This window comes from Hirundo rustica, chromosome 20, assembly GCF_015227805.2.
Source record: "Hirundo rustica isolate bHirRus1 chromosome 20, bHirRus1.pri.v3, whole genome shotgun sequence".
NCBI classification, from domain to species: Eukaryota; Metazoa; Chordata; class Aves; order Passeriformes; family Hirundinidae; genus Hirundo; species Hirundo rustica.
In genome coordinates this window covers 9,942,607-9,961,534 of record NC_053469.1, presented here as the reverse complement: position 1 = coordinate 9,961,534, position 18,928 = coordinate 9,942,607, and the positions used below count along the sequence as shown (strand labels likewise).

Sequence of the window (18,928 nt, the reverse complement as noted above, 5' to 3'; positions counted from 1 at the left end):
CAAAGCCCCCTTGCAGTGCTGCTCCTGGGGTCCCAGGTGTTTCTGCTGCCTCTTCTCCTCCTAGATCTCACCAGCCAGCCCCCAGCAGGGTGACCCCAGGCTTCACAGCCTCCAGGGGCTCTTTGTGCACAGGCCAAGGCACATCTGTTCTCCTTTTTGGCCCTTGGACAAGGGCTTGGGAAGCGGGGTGACACCTTGTCCTCTTCTACATGAATTCCCAACAAATGGCCACTCCTCTGGAAAGACAGTCCTCTTCCAGCTGGATGGGCGGGCAGGAACGGGGGGATCCTGCCCTGCACAGGGTGCAGCAGGCCCAGCTGATGGACACTTCTCAGCCAGTGGAATTTTCCCAGCACCTTTCAATGGCGTCACAGCGCTGTGGGCGATGCAGGACCCTGGTGCATCCTGCTGGCTTCTGGCTTCTCCCTTCTGCTCCTGGCAGACATGCAGCCCTGCCCGGGCAGCCCTGCCTCTCAGCCCACCAGAGTCCAGCCATGGGGTCACTGCCCTGCCTGGCACGAGCCCTCTGCTCCATGGAATCTGCTGGAGAGAGCAGGGAGGCGACAGCTCAGCCCCGCAGCACAGCTGGGTGCAGCAGGGCACCCCTGAGGATGCTGCTGTGAGGGATAAGGAATTGAGTCCTGGACTGAGCCAGCACCAATGGGGGGCTGGAGCTGGAAATGGAGTTATGGATCTGCAGCGCATGGTGGGGAATCAGAGCTCCCCATTCCTCCCCCTGCTCAGGGGAGCAGGATTGGTCCCCTCCTGGACACGCAAAGATTGGATTTGGTCACAAAATTCGGTGGGGAGAACGTGTTATTCTGCAGTTCCCAGGTTCTCATCCAGCCCAAAAGCAGCAAATGTTGATCTACTTCAGACACACCCAAATAAATCTTTGCTGGCCAGGGTGAGTGACCCCAGCCCCTGGAGAACAAACCCCTTTCCCGTGCAGAAGGACAGTGTGAATGTTTCATTCAGCCCTTTGACAGCTTGAATTCCCTTCCTTCCCTCTGCTTTTCCTGGGTGAGCAGGACCAGCCTCGTACCTAAACTGCCATGAGCTGCAGGCTCTGCAGTGCCACAGCCTCGTTTCCCACCCTAATTTCAGTCTGTTCAGCATTAAGGGGGGTGGCCCTTGCCAAACAACTTGACCTTGCAGAGTACCCATGAAAACAGACTGTTTCCAACCACCCTGGGAAGGCTCTTATCAGAAAATGAGCTTAGAAATTCCTCAGCACCCAGAGATGGTGCCAGGTCATGGCTCTTATCTTCTGCAGTCGCTGCAGTAAAGGGAACATCCAGTGTGTTCGAGGGAAACACAGAATTAATTGTCCTGGAGCTGGGATGGAGCCCAAAGAAATTGAGGGTAATTTTTTTTTCCATCCTCTGAGTTTCTGATGTTCAGAATGTCTCATTGTTCCCTTGCAGTTGTTCTGCTCCAGTTCAAATGCAAGTTCACAACAAACACAAGCAGCTCTTCAAAATATAATTATTAAAAATTTGCACCTCGGGAAGGAAGGTGAAGGAAATCTGAGGGATCCTCCTCTGAAAGTGACTGTGAACAGCATTCCTGAACATCTTCATTTCTCTCCAGGACCCCAGAAAATCTATTTGATAGAATCCCAGACTGGTTTGGATGTAAGGGACCTTCAATCTCATCCTGTCCAACCCAGCCATGGCAGGGACACCTCCCACTGTCCCAGGCTGCTCCCAGCCCCAATGTCCAGCCTGGCCTTGGGCACTGCCAGGGATCCAGGGGCAGCCACAGCTGCTCTGGGCACCCTGTGCCAGGCCCTGCCCACCCTGCCAGGGAACAATTCCTGCCCAATCTCCCATCCAGCCCTGCCCTCTGGCAGTGGGAACCATTCCCTGTGTCCTGTCCCTCCAGCCCTTGTCCCCAGTCCCTCTCCAGCTCTCCTGGAGCCCCTTTGTGCCCTGGCAGGGCTCTGAGCTCTCCCTGGAGCTTCTCCTCTCCAGGTGAGCACCCCCAGCTCTCCCAGCCTGGCTCCAGAGAAGAGGGCTCCAGCCCTGGAGCAGCTCCGTGGCTCCTCTGGACTCTCTCCAGCAGCTCCAGGTCCTTCTACTGTTCAGGTCCCCAGAACTGGAGGGAGCTCTGCAGGTGGGGTCTCACCTGAAGGGAGCAAGAGACACCCTGCCCCCTCACAGCAAATCCCATTTCCAATCCAGGGCACACTGACCTGGGTAGAGACCAGTTTGCATTTCCAACTGGTCACCCTCTCCCAGGGAACCAACCTGACCAAGCTGCACACTTCCCTGGAGCAATCCCAGGGAGGTGGGATAGGGGAGGTGGGATAGGGGAGGCAGGATGGTTCTCTCCTGCTCCTGCCCTCAGGGAGCCCCGGCAGACCCAGCCCAGAGCAGTGCCACGGGGCACAGGGGTCCCTGTCCCTCTCGGGGGCACCGTGGGGGCACAGCGGGGCCAGCCCCGCTCCCGCAGCCCCAGCAGCTGGGCACAAGTGTTCTCCATCGCTCCCATGCTGCTGGGCTCTGCCACAGGAGCTGCAAGGGGCTGTTCCTCCCCTGCAGACAGAGGCCAGCCTTCCTTTGGTCCCTGCGTGTGCACAAAGGCGTGTGCTGCTCGCAAACGCCTTTGGAAAACTGCCGCCAGTCAAGCAGGGGATTTTCCCACAAGGTCCCAGCCACAAAGACACCCAAACTCCGGGGCTGTCTCCAGCCCTCTCCCCTGCATGTGCTGGGTGAGCATCAGAGGATGCTGGGGAGCTTTGTCCTGGCCCCTTGCCCGAGCCTCAGCTGAGGCTGGCTGCAGAGCTGGAGGTTATTCCTTTTGGAAAGTGCTACAGAGGGAGTTGCAAGGTCCCAAAAGATTGCAAAGGAAACCCAAGAGCCTGGTGAGAGTCACTGAGTGGATGGCAGGTCCTTTATGTTCTGGCAGGGACAGAGTCTGAACTTGGCCACACGGAATTCCAGGATCATTCGGGTTGGAAAATCCTTCCAATCCCATCGAGTCCAACCTGTGCCCAACCCTCACCTTGTCCCCAGCCCAGAGCACTGAGTGCCATGTCCAGCCCTTCCTTGGACACTTCCAGGGATGGGCACTCCAAACCTCCCTGGGCAGCCCCTTCCAAGGCCTGAGCTCCCTTTCCATGAGGAAATTCCTGCTGCTGTCCACCCTGAGCCTCCCCTGGCCCAGGCTGAGGCCGTTCCCTCTGCTCCTGTCCCTGTTCCCTGGGAACAGAGCCCGACCCCCCGGCTGTCCCCTCCTGTCAGAGACACAAGGTTCCTCCTGAGTCTCCTTTTCTCCAGGCTCAGCCCTTCCCAGCTCCCTCAGCTCATGGGGTTTATCCCTACACCCTTCAGACACCAACCCTGTCCCACTGCCCCACCTGTAGCTGGGGTGGTTACACTGAGTTCAGCCTTTTGCTGTAAATTCACGTTCCAGAGCCTGGTTCAGTCCTTGGGGCAGACAGGGAACCACATCCAAGGCCCAGTTGTTGGCTTCCCACCAGGTCCCACCCCCTGAAGGGTCCCAGCAGAGCAGAGCCCCCTGCCAGGCCCCGAGCCCACAGGTAGAGACTGGAAACAGCTGTTGGACAGATGTGCTGCAGACAGGCAAAGACTCTCAGCCTGCAAAGGGTTGCTCTGGTAACACCCAAACACAAACCTCACCTCCAAGGGCTTCGAGCTTTGCCATCAGCGCAATAGCAGACAACAAAGTGATGAAATCTCCACCCTGCAGAAACCCCCTGGAAGCACCAGCCTGGCTCGGATTTGTAGAAAATTTTAAAAAGCCAAGAAACTGAGCAGGCTGGGAACAGGCAGTGGGAACAGCCCTGGAACAAATCCATGGAGTGCAGCAGAGACAGGAGAGAGGACAGAGGCAGCAGCAGCCCCAGCAGCGAGTGGGAGGTGGAGGAGAGAGCAGCGGGGCGGTGGAAGGAGCAGGTGGCCATCAGAGATGGGCTCTGGTCCCGCTGGGGGCACTGGGTCTGACTGGAATTGCTCTGGAGCTGCTCAGCCTCCAGCAGGGCCGTGCCCACTGCAATTCCAGGGAATGCTGTCTGAAGAGGGACTCTGGGATCAGCCCCAGAGCAGCTGCATTTTCACACCCATCAGATCAGTGCAGTCCAACACGAGCGATCTCCTGCAGCCCCAGCGCTGCCTCCTGCCCCACCACGGGCTCGGCACCCCTGTCTGGAGTGGCCCCTTCCAGCAGCTCCTCCGGGAGCACGGGGCCATGGGGGGGACACAGGGGACACCCCCTCTCCTGAGCTGGGCCAGCACACTGCACAACGCTTCCCATGGAGCTGCCCACGAGGTGCTGGAAGCCCTTGGAGCAGGGACCAGAACTCTCCCATCCCTGCTCCAGCCCCGGGCTGCCTCAGGCACACTGCTTTCAGCTGACAAAGCCCAGCCCCTTGTCTTCCACCTCCTCAATCAGCTGAGGGCCTGCTCTGCCGAATCCCACCACGTGCCCTGGCACCAGAAACCCTGGTTGAGGATGTGCCCACCAGGATGCTCTGTCCTTATGGGCTATCTGCAGCTTCGGGAGCTGGGAATCACACAAGACCCCTGGCCTTGGCCTCAGCCCCTGCACTCCCTCACTGCCAGGCACATCCCCAATTTATGGCCCATTGTTTTAAGGAGAAACAGCACCCAATCCATGCTTTCCATTCAAGAGGGGTCAGGAGTTGGCCTTGGATTCACTTGGGAGCTGCCAGTGCCCCCCTGCAGCCCCCAGTGCTGCTGTGGTTTGCTGAGGGTCTGAGGACAAGGGACACTCGTGTGTCCTGTGCCAGCCCCGGCCACGTGGCACAGGCAGTGCAGAGGTGACTCCTGGAGCTGAATCACCCCATGAGCCTGAGCCTGCCCTGTCCCTTGTGACTCATCCCACAGTGCTACCAGGCAGGGGCTGGCCAGGCTGGCACTCCCTGCCCTGCCCTGCCCAGCCCTGGCCAACAACAGCTCCACCCCCAGCCCGTTCTGACCTGGGCTTCTCCATCTTTGGCCCTGCCACGCCGAGGCCAGAGGACAGGAAGAGTTGTGACGTTTCGAGTGGTGTCACCTCCGTCGTGTCCAGGAGGAGCCTCATCACCTGGGGTCGGTGTGGGAGGCACCCACCAGGTCCAGCCCTTTGCCCTCCACATGCCCACCCGCTGCCCCAGCCCGTGGTGCAGAAAAGATCCTGGGCTGCAGAAGTGGGAGTGTGCCCAGCAAAGGCAGGAGGAGAGCAAAGAAGGCAGGATGAAAGGCAGGAGGGAGCAAGGTGGTGAAACCACGGCACCACCACGCTGTGGATGATGTCAGCCTGGACCAGCCCCAGCTCCCAGCCCCGCTCACAGAGGCCAGCTCTGGTTCCAAAAGCCCTGGCAGAGCCCCGTCCTTCCATGGGAAAGCAGAGCACTGGGGCCCTGAGGCTCCAATCCAGGGCATCCTCACCAGGGAGCGGGCAGAGGTTGGGCTTGGCTTTGCTTTTCCAGGGCATTTCTGCAGTTTATGGGAAAAGGAGCCTCAAGTGGCCCCTGTAAACACACCTGTGCCTGTGGAAGAGCAGCCACCCCTGAGGAGAGGGAGCCCCCCAGGCTCCCAGGCCCCCCCTTAGGGGAGGCAGCAGGAGGCCAGGAAAACATTTGTGAACAGGATTTTTTTTAAAAAAAACCCAAACATTTGAGGGATTTCATCCAGGGGAATGAGTGCTGTGACTGTTCGTTCTCCTGACCTGGAACATGCAGATCTTCAGCACTCCCATGTCCAACACAATCAGGGAATCACTGTCTGGAGCAAGGATGGATGTGCTGGGATGGGGTGGAGCCCAGGAATACCCCAAACCCCTACTCTGGCCAAGACTGGGGAGCTGCCAACCCCACAGCCAGAGGGGTTAAACCCTGCAGGGATCCGACAAACCAGAGCTGCCAACTTTGTGCCAGCCTTGGAGGAGCCATGTCTGGGGATGGCTCCTCCCAACGCTGGGATTTGAACAGCCAGGAACTGCCACAGCAAAGATTTGTCACCAACAGAGAGTGGGTGGCACATCAGGAGCTCAGGGGGGTGAGACAGGAACGGGAGATTCTCCCGGGGCTTTATTTCCATTGACAGCTGCAGTTATTTTGGGAGCTTGGCACAATGGATAGTGCATTTGCAGGGGCCAGTTGGATCCAGGAAAAAAAAAGGAGATGTGTTTTTCCTTAAGAAAAATACAACACTGTAGCTTGACTGGATAAAGACCAGGTTTTGTTTTTCTGGTTGGTTTTTTTTTTTTTTTTTTTTTTTCCCTTAGTTGGAGTTCCTCTGACACTCTGCAGCATTTTAAGGTTTTTCCAGAAAATGAGGAGCAGCCCCAGCCCTGCCAGGAGCAGTTACTGAACCACCAGGGCTAAAAGTGGCAAAAGCACCGAAGTTTCCAGAAGCCACAGCTGGAAATAACCGAACACAGCACCACAGGGCAGCCAGTGGGGCTCCACACAATCCCTGCTCCAGCCCGGGGCTTTCCATCCCTGTCTCCTCATCTTGGAGGAGTTTGGCATTTCCTGGTGACTCTGTGCAGCCACGGAAAAGTGGGGAACAGGAGCAGGATGGTCTCTGAGCAGAGCAAACAGGGTGCTCAACAGCAGAGGGCTTTGAATTGGTGGTGCCTGGGGGAAGCACTGGAGGTGGAACCATGGAATGCAGATTGGTTCAGGTTGGAAGGGTCCTTTCCTCAGTCAGGGGCATCTCCCACTGTCCCAGGCTGCTCCAAGCCCCAGTGTCCAGCCTGGCCTTGGGCACTGCCAGGGATCCAGGGGCAGCCACAGCTGCTCTGGGCACCCTGTGCCAGTGTCTCAGCACCTCCCAGGGAACAATTCCTGCCCAATCTCCTAAACCTCCTGTCTCAGTTTGAAGCCATTTCCCCTTGTCTGTCCCTCCACGGGGAGCAGAACCCAGGTGCTTGTTGTTTTTCCTGAGTCCCACCTGGAATGTGGCCGTGATGCTCCGAGGACAAAGCCTGTGGCCGTGGCCCAGCGGTGTCCCCAGCCAGCCCAGCCCTTTGCCAGGTGCAAAGGACACCTGAGAGGGTCCTGCAGCACTGCCAGGGTGGGAATTCCCCCATCTCTCACGGGAAGACCTGGATCCACCAGCTCTCCTTCCATCACAGGTGGCAGGAGCAGAGCCCCAGGGGTGGGCAGGGCCAGCAGAGTGTGCTGGGGAGGGTGAGGAGGGCCAGGGGGAGGAAGAGGAGCAGAAAAGCCATGGGACCCCTCTGCTGGGTCCCGCTGCTCCTGCAGCATCACTGCCAGTGGCACACGGCAGTGAGCTTTGGTGGTGCCTCCCCTCACTGCCCGGGCTGGGTCCAGTTCCAGCCAAGCCCAGCTTCAGCTGAGCCCCATTTCAGCCGAGCCCGGATGTGAGGATGCCCACCCAAACACCCTCGGGCAGAGAAGCACAGCAGAGAACAGAGACGATGGAAGGCCAAGGAGTAGGACCCACATTTGATGGGTTTCAAAATCCCACCCAAGAAATGGAGCATTTGGGGGGATAGGACCCTCAGGGTTAAAAAACCAGCTGAATTCCCCAAGTCTGTCTTTATCCAACAAGCAGGAGCTTCAGCCACCCCCAGAAACAGGGAAGATGAGCAGAACAAGAGGATGGAACCAGAAAACCCAAGCACGAGTGGTCTGTAAAACCAGAGCCTGTGAAAATGCCTCCAGCACCTGACCCCCGCCTCCCAGAGCTCAGGCTGGCTGCTGGCTGCTGGCACCTGACCCCACAAACCTGAGCAGCCACAAACACAAGCAGGAAATCATCTTCCCACCTTCCTCAGGAGGCTTTGCCTCTCCAGGTCCAGCAGAAATCCAGTTCCTGTCCTGGTGTGTGGGGACAGAGTGGCACATCAGGAGTCTCCTCTTCCTACCCAGGTGCAGGTAAATAACCCCTCTGTGGCTCTGCAGGTCACAGAAGGCTCTGGCTGACAGCTCAGCTGGAGCCCAGCCTGCTCTGGGTGATGGAACGTGCCTGGACGAGGAGCCAGCGAGGGCTGACACATCTCCCAGCAAACTGCCGTCCCCTAAAACACCCCTGTGCACAGGGGGCAGTGCCCCTGAAACCTTTTCAGACAAAAGGAGGTCCAAGCTGAGACCCCTCTGGATCTTCAGTGGCGGCCCTGAAGCTGAGGCTCCTCTCTGAGCAGGACAGGAGGGACAGGAGGGATTGTCCCTTGGGAGGTCACTCTGCCACCACGCTGGGGACTCCAGCAAACCCCCAAAGAGGCTGGGGACCCCCAAACCCGGTCGCAGAGCTGCCCCCAGGGAGCCCGAGCGTTGCCCTGGGTGCCGCAGGCTCAGCTGTGGGGAGGGCAGGCGCAGCAGGGCGAGCTCTCCTGGGAGTGACTCCCCTGGCACGTGGACACAGCGGAGGGGAGCGGGCAGAGCCCACTCCGCTCCCTGCCAGAGTCAATTCCTGGGCTCTGATGGAGCTGCAGTAATGAGTGTGTCCGTAATTATCATCTCATTAATGCCGTGCCAGTGCTTCAGGAACTACGGTTTTATGGCTCAGCCATAAAAGCTGACACTATTTAAAATGTGATTTTCAGGGGCTCCCATCCTACTTCCTTCCTCTCTATTTATTTGAGGAAAGGAAAGATTGGCTGGATCGACTTATCAGACTTCCTACCTCTGGCAACACTTGTGCTCCCTGAAAGATCATCTAGTTAATTAACTCGATTGTTTGCACACAAATGACAAATTAAATAAAATACTTCGGGCAGTAGCTGCAAGGAGCCATCCGGGATCTCCATCCCACAGCTGAGCCCTGCACAGCTATCGGTGCTGCTCAGGCCTGGGATGGCCAAAAAAAGAGATTTTAGGCATTATCTCTAGAAAACACAGCAATGTGGAGATCAAAATTACCAGTCAGGGAGATGAGTTTTTGTGACAGTGGACAGGGCAGCTGGGCACAGCAGAGATGTCGCTCTGAGCTCCACGGGGCCATCCCACAGCCCAACCCAGGCCAAAATTTGGCTCTCAGCTCCCATCTTCTACCCACAACCAAACAGACTCTGAGTGGTCAGAGGGCAAAGGGAAGGACTCTTCCCTCAGCCCCAGCATTAACACAATGGACCCATCCTTAAACTACGGCATTTCATTTTTTCCTTGTAGAGAAACGCAGGATTCATCTTCACACGAGGCCTTTGGCCTCCTGCAGCTCTGTCCTGCATCCCTTGTGTCTGGGGGGACATTGTCCATGTCCACCTGCAAGCCCCTCATTGTGGTGGGGGTGCACCCCGGGGGTCCCTGCCCCACCCTCGCACACACCGGCCATGTCCCCAGCACCTGCACGGGCCTGGGGTCGAGCCTGGGCCTCTCCCAGCACCGAGACCCCCTCCTCCCTGGGAGCTGCTTTTCTGCTGTGCCAGCTTTGCCGTGAGGACATCTGTCCTGCTGTCCCAGCTGAAGGTCTCTAAGCTGTCACTCGCTGTGGCTCTTGTCCCTCACTGTGTCACCGAGAGAAGTTTGGCTCCATCACCTTTCCCGCTGTCCTTCCCGAAGCTGCGGATGCTGTTCCATCCCATCCCTCTCCATCCCTCCGCCTCAGCAGCCTCTACAGGATTCCCTTTGATTTCTCCACACCCCTCTTGGGCTGGCTGGAGAGAGCAGGGCACAAATTCAGCTGGACACATCCAAACCCCCATGTCAAACACAGGAGCTCCACGCAAGAGCAGAGCAGAGCTTGTTTGGCTCCGGGGATCAGCTTTCAGCACGTGAGCGCCTTCCGCCCTGCGAGGTTTGTTTGGTGCTCTGTGACCCATCACAGCTGTCCCCAGGCCCAGGAGCAGGAGTTTCACCTGCTTGTCTTTGTCTAGAAAACCACGTTAGGGACAGCAGGGCTGCTCCCCCGAGGAGCTGACGCATGGCCTGGGTGGAACTTTCCATGAGAAACACGTGTGGCACGAAATAATCGTCCCATTAGTTCAGGAAGGGACAAGAAATTACTTGCAAATGGCTCCTGTGCAAACACCCCATCCACAGTCCCCAGCTGCCCCTGCTTGGCTCCTCTTCCTCTCCCGCACCTCCCTCCACCTCTCCCTCTGCCGAGGGAGGGAAGCAGGGAAATGAGGGATCCCAAGATGAGAATCCCGTTATCGGCACCATCCCTGCCTGTGCTGGGGTGCTGGCGTGGGTCCCTCTGAGGAGCAGGTGCCCCTCATCCCCTGCCTGTGTCCCAGCCCTGCTCAGCCACAAAGAGAAGTATTTTTCACCCTCCTTTTCTCCTTCCTCCCCAGACCTCGGGGCTGGCTGCTCTCAGCATTCTCCGCTTTCCTCCCCAGCTCCGGTGAACGCGTGAGCTGGATGGGCTGAGTGAAAATGACCTCATGCAGGGAAGAATCAGAAAATGAGCAATGAGAGGGACACGGCAATGCTTCCCCGATGAGCTGGAGGCACCCAGGGGACTCTGACCACCGCTGCATTTCCTGCCCTGGCACCGGCCAAGCCAAGCTGGGTTTGTGTCCTTGACAGAAACCTCTGAGTCTGGTTTTATTTTTACCTCAGGAGCCTTTTTACTTTCTCTGTATTTCCTCCCTTGGATTGTTTGGGGGTGACATCGTTAATGCCACCTGCAGAGGTTGGTGGCACCGCTCCTGCCAGCCTCAATCCAAGGATGCTTTGGAAGGGCATCCGTGGCACCCTGGGCAGGACAGTGAGCTGAGTACCCCCTCACCCAGCCCAGCCCAGCGCCGGGGTCACTGCCAGGAAGGAGCAGAGCCCTCAAACCACTCTGCACCCTCGCACCCTTATCACACCCAGAGGATGCCAAAGTCCCCCGACAAGCCCAGAGCACGCCTGGCCTCCATCCCCGCCGTGCAGACGGCTGGCTGCTCCTGTGGTGAGCCCCCAGACAGCTCCTGGGCAAATCAGCCACCCAAACTAGAGCTCAGGGTGCTCCTGACAAGCCTCAGGAGCCCTGAGCAGGGTGAAGGGACTGTCACAGCAGCTCAGCTGTTTACTCCAGGCAGAGAATTCTTGTGTCAGTGGTTTCAGTATCAAACTGCTGAGCTGTGTTTAGTCTGTGGCTGGAAAGCAGCCTGGCTTCTATTCTGAGAATATTTGTCTAATCAGGGGTCCAAAGAATGATCTTGTCAGTAGAAAGTTGTGTTTATTTGGGTAAGTTTGTCCTCCAGGATGGGTGCCTTGGAAAAGCCCCGTACAGGCTGAGGAGTGCTGGAGCGACTTGGGGCAGAGGACACACCTCTAAAAAAGGCAAACTTCTATTTCTGCAGCAAGAAGAATAAAGCTTTATGCTCCTGGCTTCCAGCCAACTCTGGAATGAGGCTCCTTGCAGCCCAAGTGCTGCAGGTGCTCACCTGGGATGGCCAAGCTCCTCATTCCCTTCTCCCAATAATCTTCACCCCAGAGGTGCTCAGCAGCTTGAGCTGCATTTTCAGCTGCCACATTCAGAGCTTCTGTAAATCACAGGTGACCCCAGAACCCATCCCTGGCTGCCAGCCACGTCAGGCAGCTGATGAAGTACTGAGCTGAGGGACACCTGAGGAGTCAAGGCCATCACCTGGGACAGGTGAGACATTTTCCCACCTCTCCAAGTGCTTTTTCTTCATCCCAACCTCCTCATCCCTGAGGGTGTGAGGGAACCATCATGTTAAACCCAGGACCTTAGGTTTTACCTTTTTCACACACAGAATCACATCAGGTTTTGAACCTTTCGGCTCTTTCTGGTGATAATTCCCATTTTCCCACGTAAATCCCTTCCCTGGGGAGCTCTGCCTGCAGCTGGTGAGCTTTGGCCCATGGATGAACCAGGAGCACCTCGGTGGACTTTGCCCTGTTTGCATACAACAAACACGGCTGAGTTGTGACTATTTGCAACTCAGCAACCACTAATTTTTAGCCCAGAGATAAATCCTTGCTATCTGCCCAGATAACGTCCTCCCTAATTTGGAAGGCACCGGTTTCCACATTGGGAAATTCCCTCTGGCTGCAGCGCCAGCGATGTCCACAGGCAGCTCTTCCCCACATCCCTGCTCCTCGGGATGAGCCCAGGACAGGCAGCTCCTGCTGTCACCCTTCATGGGCGGTGCAGATAATGTCCCCTCTCCTCCCCCAGGGCCATCCCCAGCCAGGTGATCCCAGCATTGCTGCCATGGGAATGTCCCTCCAGCTGGGTTAAGGCTGTAGCTCAAATTAGGAATTAAGAATTAGGAAAATACCTAATTCCCATTCCCATCACGCAGGCTTGCGGTATTGGCATCAATGAGTCAGGAATTTCTTCTCTACCCAGGATTTTGTCCTGGATATCTGATGCTGTGCTGAAGAAGGACATTTCTCTTCCCCTTCTGTGCTGCAAGCTCAGTGTCCCTGTAAAAATTCCCTGTGTCCCCTCAGGGCAGTGGGGCTGGATCTCCATCCCGAGCAATGTCCCCCAGAACAAACCCCATCCATGGGCTGACTTCCCCCGTCCACTTCCCATGCAGATGCTCCAAGCTCCTCTCACCTTTTGCTCTGCAGCACAAATCTTGGAGAAGCTGTCACAGCCCCTCTCCCACAGCACAGAGGACAAAGCTGCGGCTTCGGTGTCACCACAGAGTCCACAAGGAGACTTGAGCTCATTCTGGGACCTGTCCTGTGCAGGGGGCACTGGCCATCCCAGGAAAACACGGAAAAAGCACGTGGCACTGCCAGCTTTCCCCCAGGCCTGTCTCTCCAGGGAATGGAGTGTCTCTGAGCACATGGGGATGGCGTTTGCCAAGTGACTCAGGCCAGCCTGGAGCCCAGCAATAAATTCTCTCACAGCAATAACTCAGCTCCTGCCACTCACCCAGGGCAATTTCCATCATTCCAGGGAGTCACCTCAGGTCCCCATTTCTCCACCCCCGCGGTGCCTTTGTCCCCTGCAGGGATCAAAGTTGAGCATCAGATTCTCACCCCACACCTCCCAGGGCAGCTCCAGCCCTCCCTGCCTGCCTGGCTGACGGGGCTGGGATAATTCCTGGAGGGAAGGCAGGCTGTAGGCTCAAAACCCAGCATGGTTATGGGGTGGGGATGCTCCTGGGCATCACCAGCACCACGGGACGCACCAGGGCTGCTGGGGCTGTGCTCAGGGCAGGGAGAAGGTGACAGCAGGGATTGAGCTGCCCGGTGCCCACAGAGCCCCCGAGCCCAAACCCTCTGTGGGTGTCCCAGTGAGCCTGGGGACATGGAAAAATGGGTGGGGGAGGACAATGAAGGGACCCTGCTGTAAGGTGACTAACACTGACGGTTTGGGATGGAGAGAAGGGGGAGGTACAAGAAAATCTGTGTTGAGTCCAGACACCCTCCCAGCTGGGAAGGAGAGGAGATGAAAGCTCTAGGCAATGCCAGGAGAAAAAGGAGGGTCTGGCTTGGAGGAGGCAGCTGGGAGGGTGCACCCACCACCCACCGGGTCCCAGCAGCTCTGGGGTCACCCCTGGGACACCACCCACGGACCCTGACCCTGCAGTGCCAACAGCACCTCCAGGACAGCCACCAGCAGAGCCAGCTCACCAACCCTGCTGTCTGCAGCCGTGCCCTGAGCAGAGCCCTCAGCCGTGCCTCAGTGTCCCAGCCTGGCATCACCTGCTGGCTGCCTGAAGAGGGAAACAGGAGGAAGAAGGGATGGTACCAGCTGGGGAGAGCTGTGCTCAGCTGGGACAGCCACACATCCCTGGGGCACATCTGGGCAAGCCACACCAGAGCCAGCACAGCCCTGTGGCACCACAGTCACACCCCTGTGACACCACAATCACACCCCTGAGCCAAGGCCCAACCACAGCCAGGTGACACTTCAGCTACAAACACACCCTGAACAGCCTTTACAAAATATTTGCATCCCACACCAGAGCACTGCCCTTGCTGGCGAGGAGCAGCCCTGCCAAGCTGTGCATGGACCTGGAACAGTTTTTTGTTGCTGCTTTAGGCGTGTTCCCAGAGGGACCCGGAGCTGCAGGAGCTCTCTGCTGTGTTTGGGCATTTTCCTGGTCAGAGGTTCATGCCCTGCTGTGTTTAACAGCGACCGCTGTCCTTGGGAACGGTCTCGCTTTGGGCAAAACTCTGCTCCTACACCCAGACCTGACCTCAGGAGCATCTGGCAGCTGCTCTATCATAAAAAAACAGCTCAGAAATTCATGGAACCAGATTTTCCCTTCTTTAGCCACACAGTAATAGGATTTCACACTCTTCAGCAAGGCGAGGGCTGTGCAGCCCCACCAGTGCTGACAAACACGGCACGAACAAAAGCCAGCTACAAGAAATTATATTCTCCTTTTATTTACCTATGACCATGACAATGTAGGTTTTTTTTCTAGCTGCAGAGATGCTTTGCACTGTAAACTGGGAGGCAGGCAGTGCATCCTGCCCTGCCAGGGCCAGCAGGAACCCCCGCTTCCCAAACACAGCATTGTTATCCAGAGTCAGGAGAGCAGCTGCTGCACAGAGTTGCTTTTCTCCATCGCCAACCCCTCCGTCGTCAGGGCATTGATATATTGATATTTACACCAGGCTCCCCCAGCGGCCCGCTGCCAGGGAATGGGTCTGGCACACAAAACCTGCCACCTTACAAAATCTACACACCTGGAAAAAGAAAAAGGCATCCACTCCGCCGGAGAACTCGGCCGCGACGCACACAAATATTGCACTTGTAACTTGGGAACGGGGAGGACACGGGGGTTTCCTATCACACGCCAATGTGTCCAGCTACAGGAGGGCAATAAATAAACAAGGGGTGAGGGCAGGAGCGGGTGCTTTGCACGCCTCCAGCGCAGGGCAAGGGCCCGGCTCTCGCTGCTCCCGGGGGGACCCACCACGGGCCAAGGAAGCGCCGGGCTCCTGCCAGAGCCGCTCCGGGGCAGCCGGGAGGCCCCGCAGCACGGGGAAGCACAGCAGCACCCTGGGGCTGCTCCAGTTCACAAGGCTTTAATCCAGGACGAGGTTTGCGTGGGTGCCGTTGTCCCCTTGCCGGAGCCCCGCACGAGAACCCCTCCTCCTCGCTGCCCTGGGCTCACTCTCCGCCTTCCAGCGAGGCTCGTGGCTGGGGCAGGTGCTTCACAGTAGTCTTGTGGGAGCTTCCCTTCTGGCTAAATCCGTGCCGGGGCCACCGCAGAGGCGTCGTACCAGCGATGGTGGGACGGGGCGGTGCAGCAGTTCCAGACTGCTCGGCCTGTTGGTCCCCTCGGCCCCGAGCTCGGCGCCTTCGGCCGCCCCGTGTCCGTACAGCCGGGGGGCACGAGCGGGACAATGAGCTCCCACCAGCTCCCAGGAAGGCCTCCACTGCCCAATTCCATGTAAACACACAGCTCCCAGCCTGCCCCGAGACAATCCTTGGGCCTACAGTGGGGAGCTGCCCTTCTTCTGGTTGATTATGTCCAAGTACAGGTCGGAGCGGAGGAAGCGGGGGTACGAGTCCTTCTCCATGAGCCCATAAATCCTCTTCTGCGCCAGGTCGAAGCAGCTGCGGGTGACGTTCTGCAGGTTCTCCTTGGTGTGCTCCCGTGTGTAGGAGTCCAGGTTGACCTGTGGGCAGAGGAACCGGGGCTGGTGAGCAGCTCCCCGGGCAGCCGCCGTGCCGGGAGCCGCACGCCAGCCTGGCAGCCAGCCCTCACCTCCTTGCAGGACTGGATGGCAATGTACTCAGCAAAGATCTTCTTGGCCTTGGAGACCATCTTGGACTGGGATTTGATCTTCTTGAACTCCTCACAGGCCAGCCAGAACTCCAGGTTCTCCTCGCTGAACTCGGTGCGCAGGAAGGCCCTGAAGGCAGCGAGCCCGTCTGTGGGGGACAGGGACACAGCTCTACTCCCGCTCACAGACAGGGAACAGCCCCACAAAACCCTCAGCTCTTGCAGAGCTGCAGCCCAAACCACCTCCCTGCACTGCCCGAGAAGCCCCCTCGTCAAACAGGCAGCGATGGCACTGCCAGGCCAGCAGAGCCCAGCCAGGAGCTGAACCCACGTCCCCAGCCTGGCTGCAGCACCGGGAGCCAGGAGGGAGGCTGGGCTGGAGTGGGGACAGGATCCCCTGGGCTGGCTGAAGGATGGGGTGCTGAGAAGGGCTGTCCTCCCATCTTTGGGATGTTCTAAAGCAGCTCCTGCTCCAGGGACCCTCTGCACAGCCCCAGCGTGGGCACAGATGTGGGTAGCTGCCTCCTCCTCCCCAAGCTGGGGTGCTGCAGCCCCCACCTGAAGCTCTCCCTGTCACCAGGTTCCCCCTAGGCCAGGCAGGAGCAGGAGGGGTGCAGACAAGGGAGAGGCTAATTTTGCTTTGTGCATCCCCAAACACCGGAAGGGATTAACAGAGGAAATCCCAGCTTTATCCAGGCACGTGTCTGGATATTCCCCTGGCAGCAAACACAAGTGGAAGGGATGGACACACACTTACATTTGTGCAGCAGCAGCTTCTCCAGGGAGTCTCCCCACTTGAGCGCTTCCTCGGGAGTGGGCCTGTTAAAAAGGACGGCACGTTGGCAAAGCTCAGCAGCAAGAGCCGCTTTTGCTGCCTGCTAAACATTTCCAGTGGACTAAAAGCCAGGCTGTGAGCCCAGCACGGCTGCTCCCAGCTCCCAAATCAGCCTCCTCCTAAATGTTTCCAGAGGATAAAGGCACGTTGTGTGCCCGAGGGGCCGGCCCTGGCTCCCACCTTGGTCCTGGCACTGGCAAAGCAGCTGAAGGCAGAGCCAGGCTCTGCACCAGGCAGGACCACAGCAGCTCTCCCGAAAGGAAACCGCTGCCTTTAGGCTGGCAGGAAGAAAATCCAACCCCAGGAGGGCTGTGCAGGCAGCTGTGGCACTTGGGGTGTCTGAGGAAGAATTGGAGAAGCTCCGGGTGATGCGGAGATGCGGAAAAGTGGGATCTCAGCTGCCCCATTCAAGCAGCCAGAGAAGCTGCCAGGAGCAAGAGCAGGGAGGGCTCATCTCCAGCTGCTGGAGCATCTCCAGAGCAGAGCGGTTTTTCAAACCATCCTCTGGCCAGTTAAAGTTCCATGGACATGCACTGGGAGAACGCTGCCGTCAGGTAAATTTCCAGCCCGAGCTGCTGCGGTGCTACTGCGCAGGCAGGACCTCACCCTCCAGCAGGAGATTTTCAGCCAAAGAATATTTTAAATGCTCCTCCAGATACAAAAACGTTGTACACAGCTTCCCCAAACACAGACACCCCGGAGGTGAGGAGCTCCAGACCACAGAGAACCCCAAACCGCTCGTCCCCAAGCCCCCACGGTCCCCGTCCCCACGCCACCCGCTCGCAGCACCTACTTGAGGGATTTGAGCACTTTGTCCAGCTTGCCGGAGGGGTTGGCTCCGGGAGACTCGTTCCTCCGCCGAAAAATCCCCAACCTGTTCTTCATGTCCTTGGCTCTAGAGAGAAGAGCGAGCGTGAGCGGGCGGGCGAGGGGACCCCCAGCCCCGCGGGGACCCTCGGGCAGCGCCCCGCGCCCCCCACCTACTCCTTCATGGTGTGCCGGCGCTGCAGGCTGCCCGTGTGCGGCCTCTGCACCGCCAGCAGCATCTCCGCGTGGAACTCCAGCGGCTGCGGCTTGGACAGGTCGCGGAAGAAGGGCATGGCTGCGGGGACAGCCCGTGCCGATGGGGACAGCCCGTGCCGAGGGGGACAGCCCGTGCCGATGGGGACAGCCCGTGCAGAGGGCACAGCAGTGCCGATGGGGACAGCAGCGCCGATGGGGACAGCCCGTGCAGAGGGCACAGCCGTGCCGACGGGACGCTCGGGCTCTCTGCCGCTCGCTCCTGCCCGCAGCGGCCAGCGCGGAACGGGAAGTGGGAGGGCTCAGCGCGGAGAGCTTTAAATGCGGCGTGGGGCGGCCGCGGAGCGTGCGAGTCAGTGAGTAAAGGCTGTGTCAGCCCCGCCGCTGTTTGGGACGGCTCTGCCGTTGCTGGGGAAACTCGAGGAAAGGTGGAAAAATCAGCGCCGGGGAGGATAGTGGGGCCTTTCAAGAGGCGGCGGGGGAAAAATAATCACGGCGAGGATTTACGAGGGCTATTTATAGAGCGCAGGCATCCCGGGAAGGCAGCGGGGCCGGCGGCGGGGCGGAGCGGGCTGAGGAGCACGGGGGGGACGGCGCTGCCCCGCGTCCCCTCGGCGTGGGCGCCCACACGAGCACACCCCGCATGTCCGCCGTGCCAGCCCGCGTGGGGCACGGCCGCGGGGACATTTCCCTAAGGGGCCGGTCGGGATTGGCAGCGCGGGGCGCCGGGGCAAAGACACCCCGCTCTGTCCCCCGCGCACGGGTCCCCGGACGGACAGACTGACGGCCACAGGCCCGGGCGGGCGGCTGCCGCAGGGGGCCGGCGGCAGCACAGAGCGCCACAGCGCCTGAGGGGACCCCGCGCCGCCGCACGGCAGCGATGGGCGGGCGGTGCTGCCCCCGCGCGGCGCTGCGCCGTCACTGCACCCGGGCGCAGCGCGGACAGAGACGCTCGCGGGGACCGGGATGGAGCCGGCACCGAACACCTCCCAAAACCCCCCCAAATTCAGCAAGGACAGGCACCGAACACCTCCCAAAACCCCCCCAAATTCAGCAAGGACAGGCACCGAACACCTCCCAAAACCCCCCCAAATTCAGCAAGGACAGGCACCGAACACCTCCCAAAACCCCCCCAAATTCAGCAAGGACAGGCACCGAACACCTCCCAAAACCCCCCCAAATTCAGCAAGGACAGGCACCGAACACCTCCCAAAACCCCCCCAAATTCAGCAAGGACAGGCACCGAACACCTCCCAAAACCCCCCCAAATTCAGCAAGGACAGGTTTTAGCGCTCGGGCCTTGCTTCTCGTTCCCTTTTCTGGCAGTCTTCTCCCAATGACAGTGAGCTGTCGCTCACTGAAAAGCAAGTATAATGCTATCTTAAAGCAAGTATAATGCTGTCTTAATTACATATGGTTGGAACCCTTTTAAACTGGAAAGAATTACAGCTTCCAGCTGTGTTTTTTATTTCTTCC

At 58.6% G+C, this 18,928-nt stretch overlaps 1 protein-coding gene across 7 annotated transcripts in view; it reads right to left on the bottom strand.

Annotated features, from left to right (window-relative positions):
• Window positions 1-14,223: 14,223 nt before the first annotated feature.
• Window positions 14,224-18,928, bottom strand: part of RGS3 (regulator of G protein signaling 3) — an 80,052-nt gene continuing 75,347 nt past the window's right edge. For 5 of the 7 annotated variants that reach the window (XM_040083306.1, XM_040083307.1, XM_040083308.1 and 2 more), the window contains 4 exons: window positions 17,226-17,327; window positions 16,355-16,416; window positions 15,580-15,746; window positions 14,224-15,490 (listed from right to left, as the gene is read on the bottom strand). In XM_040083306.1, coding sequence (XP_039939240.1) covers window positions 15,305-15,490; window positions 15,580-15,746; window positions 16,355-16,416; window positions 17,226-17,327 — 517 coding nt within the window. In that variant the 3' untranslated portion in view covers window positions 14,224-15,304. Of the gene's footprint in view, window positions 15,491-15,579; window positions 15,747-16,354; window positions 16,417-17,225; window positions 17,328-17,412; window positions 17,963-18,928 lie in introns of those variants that run through there. The other 2 variants (XM_040083310.2, XM_040083312.2) reach the window with 2 other exon arrangements.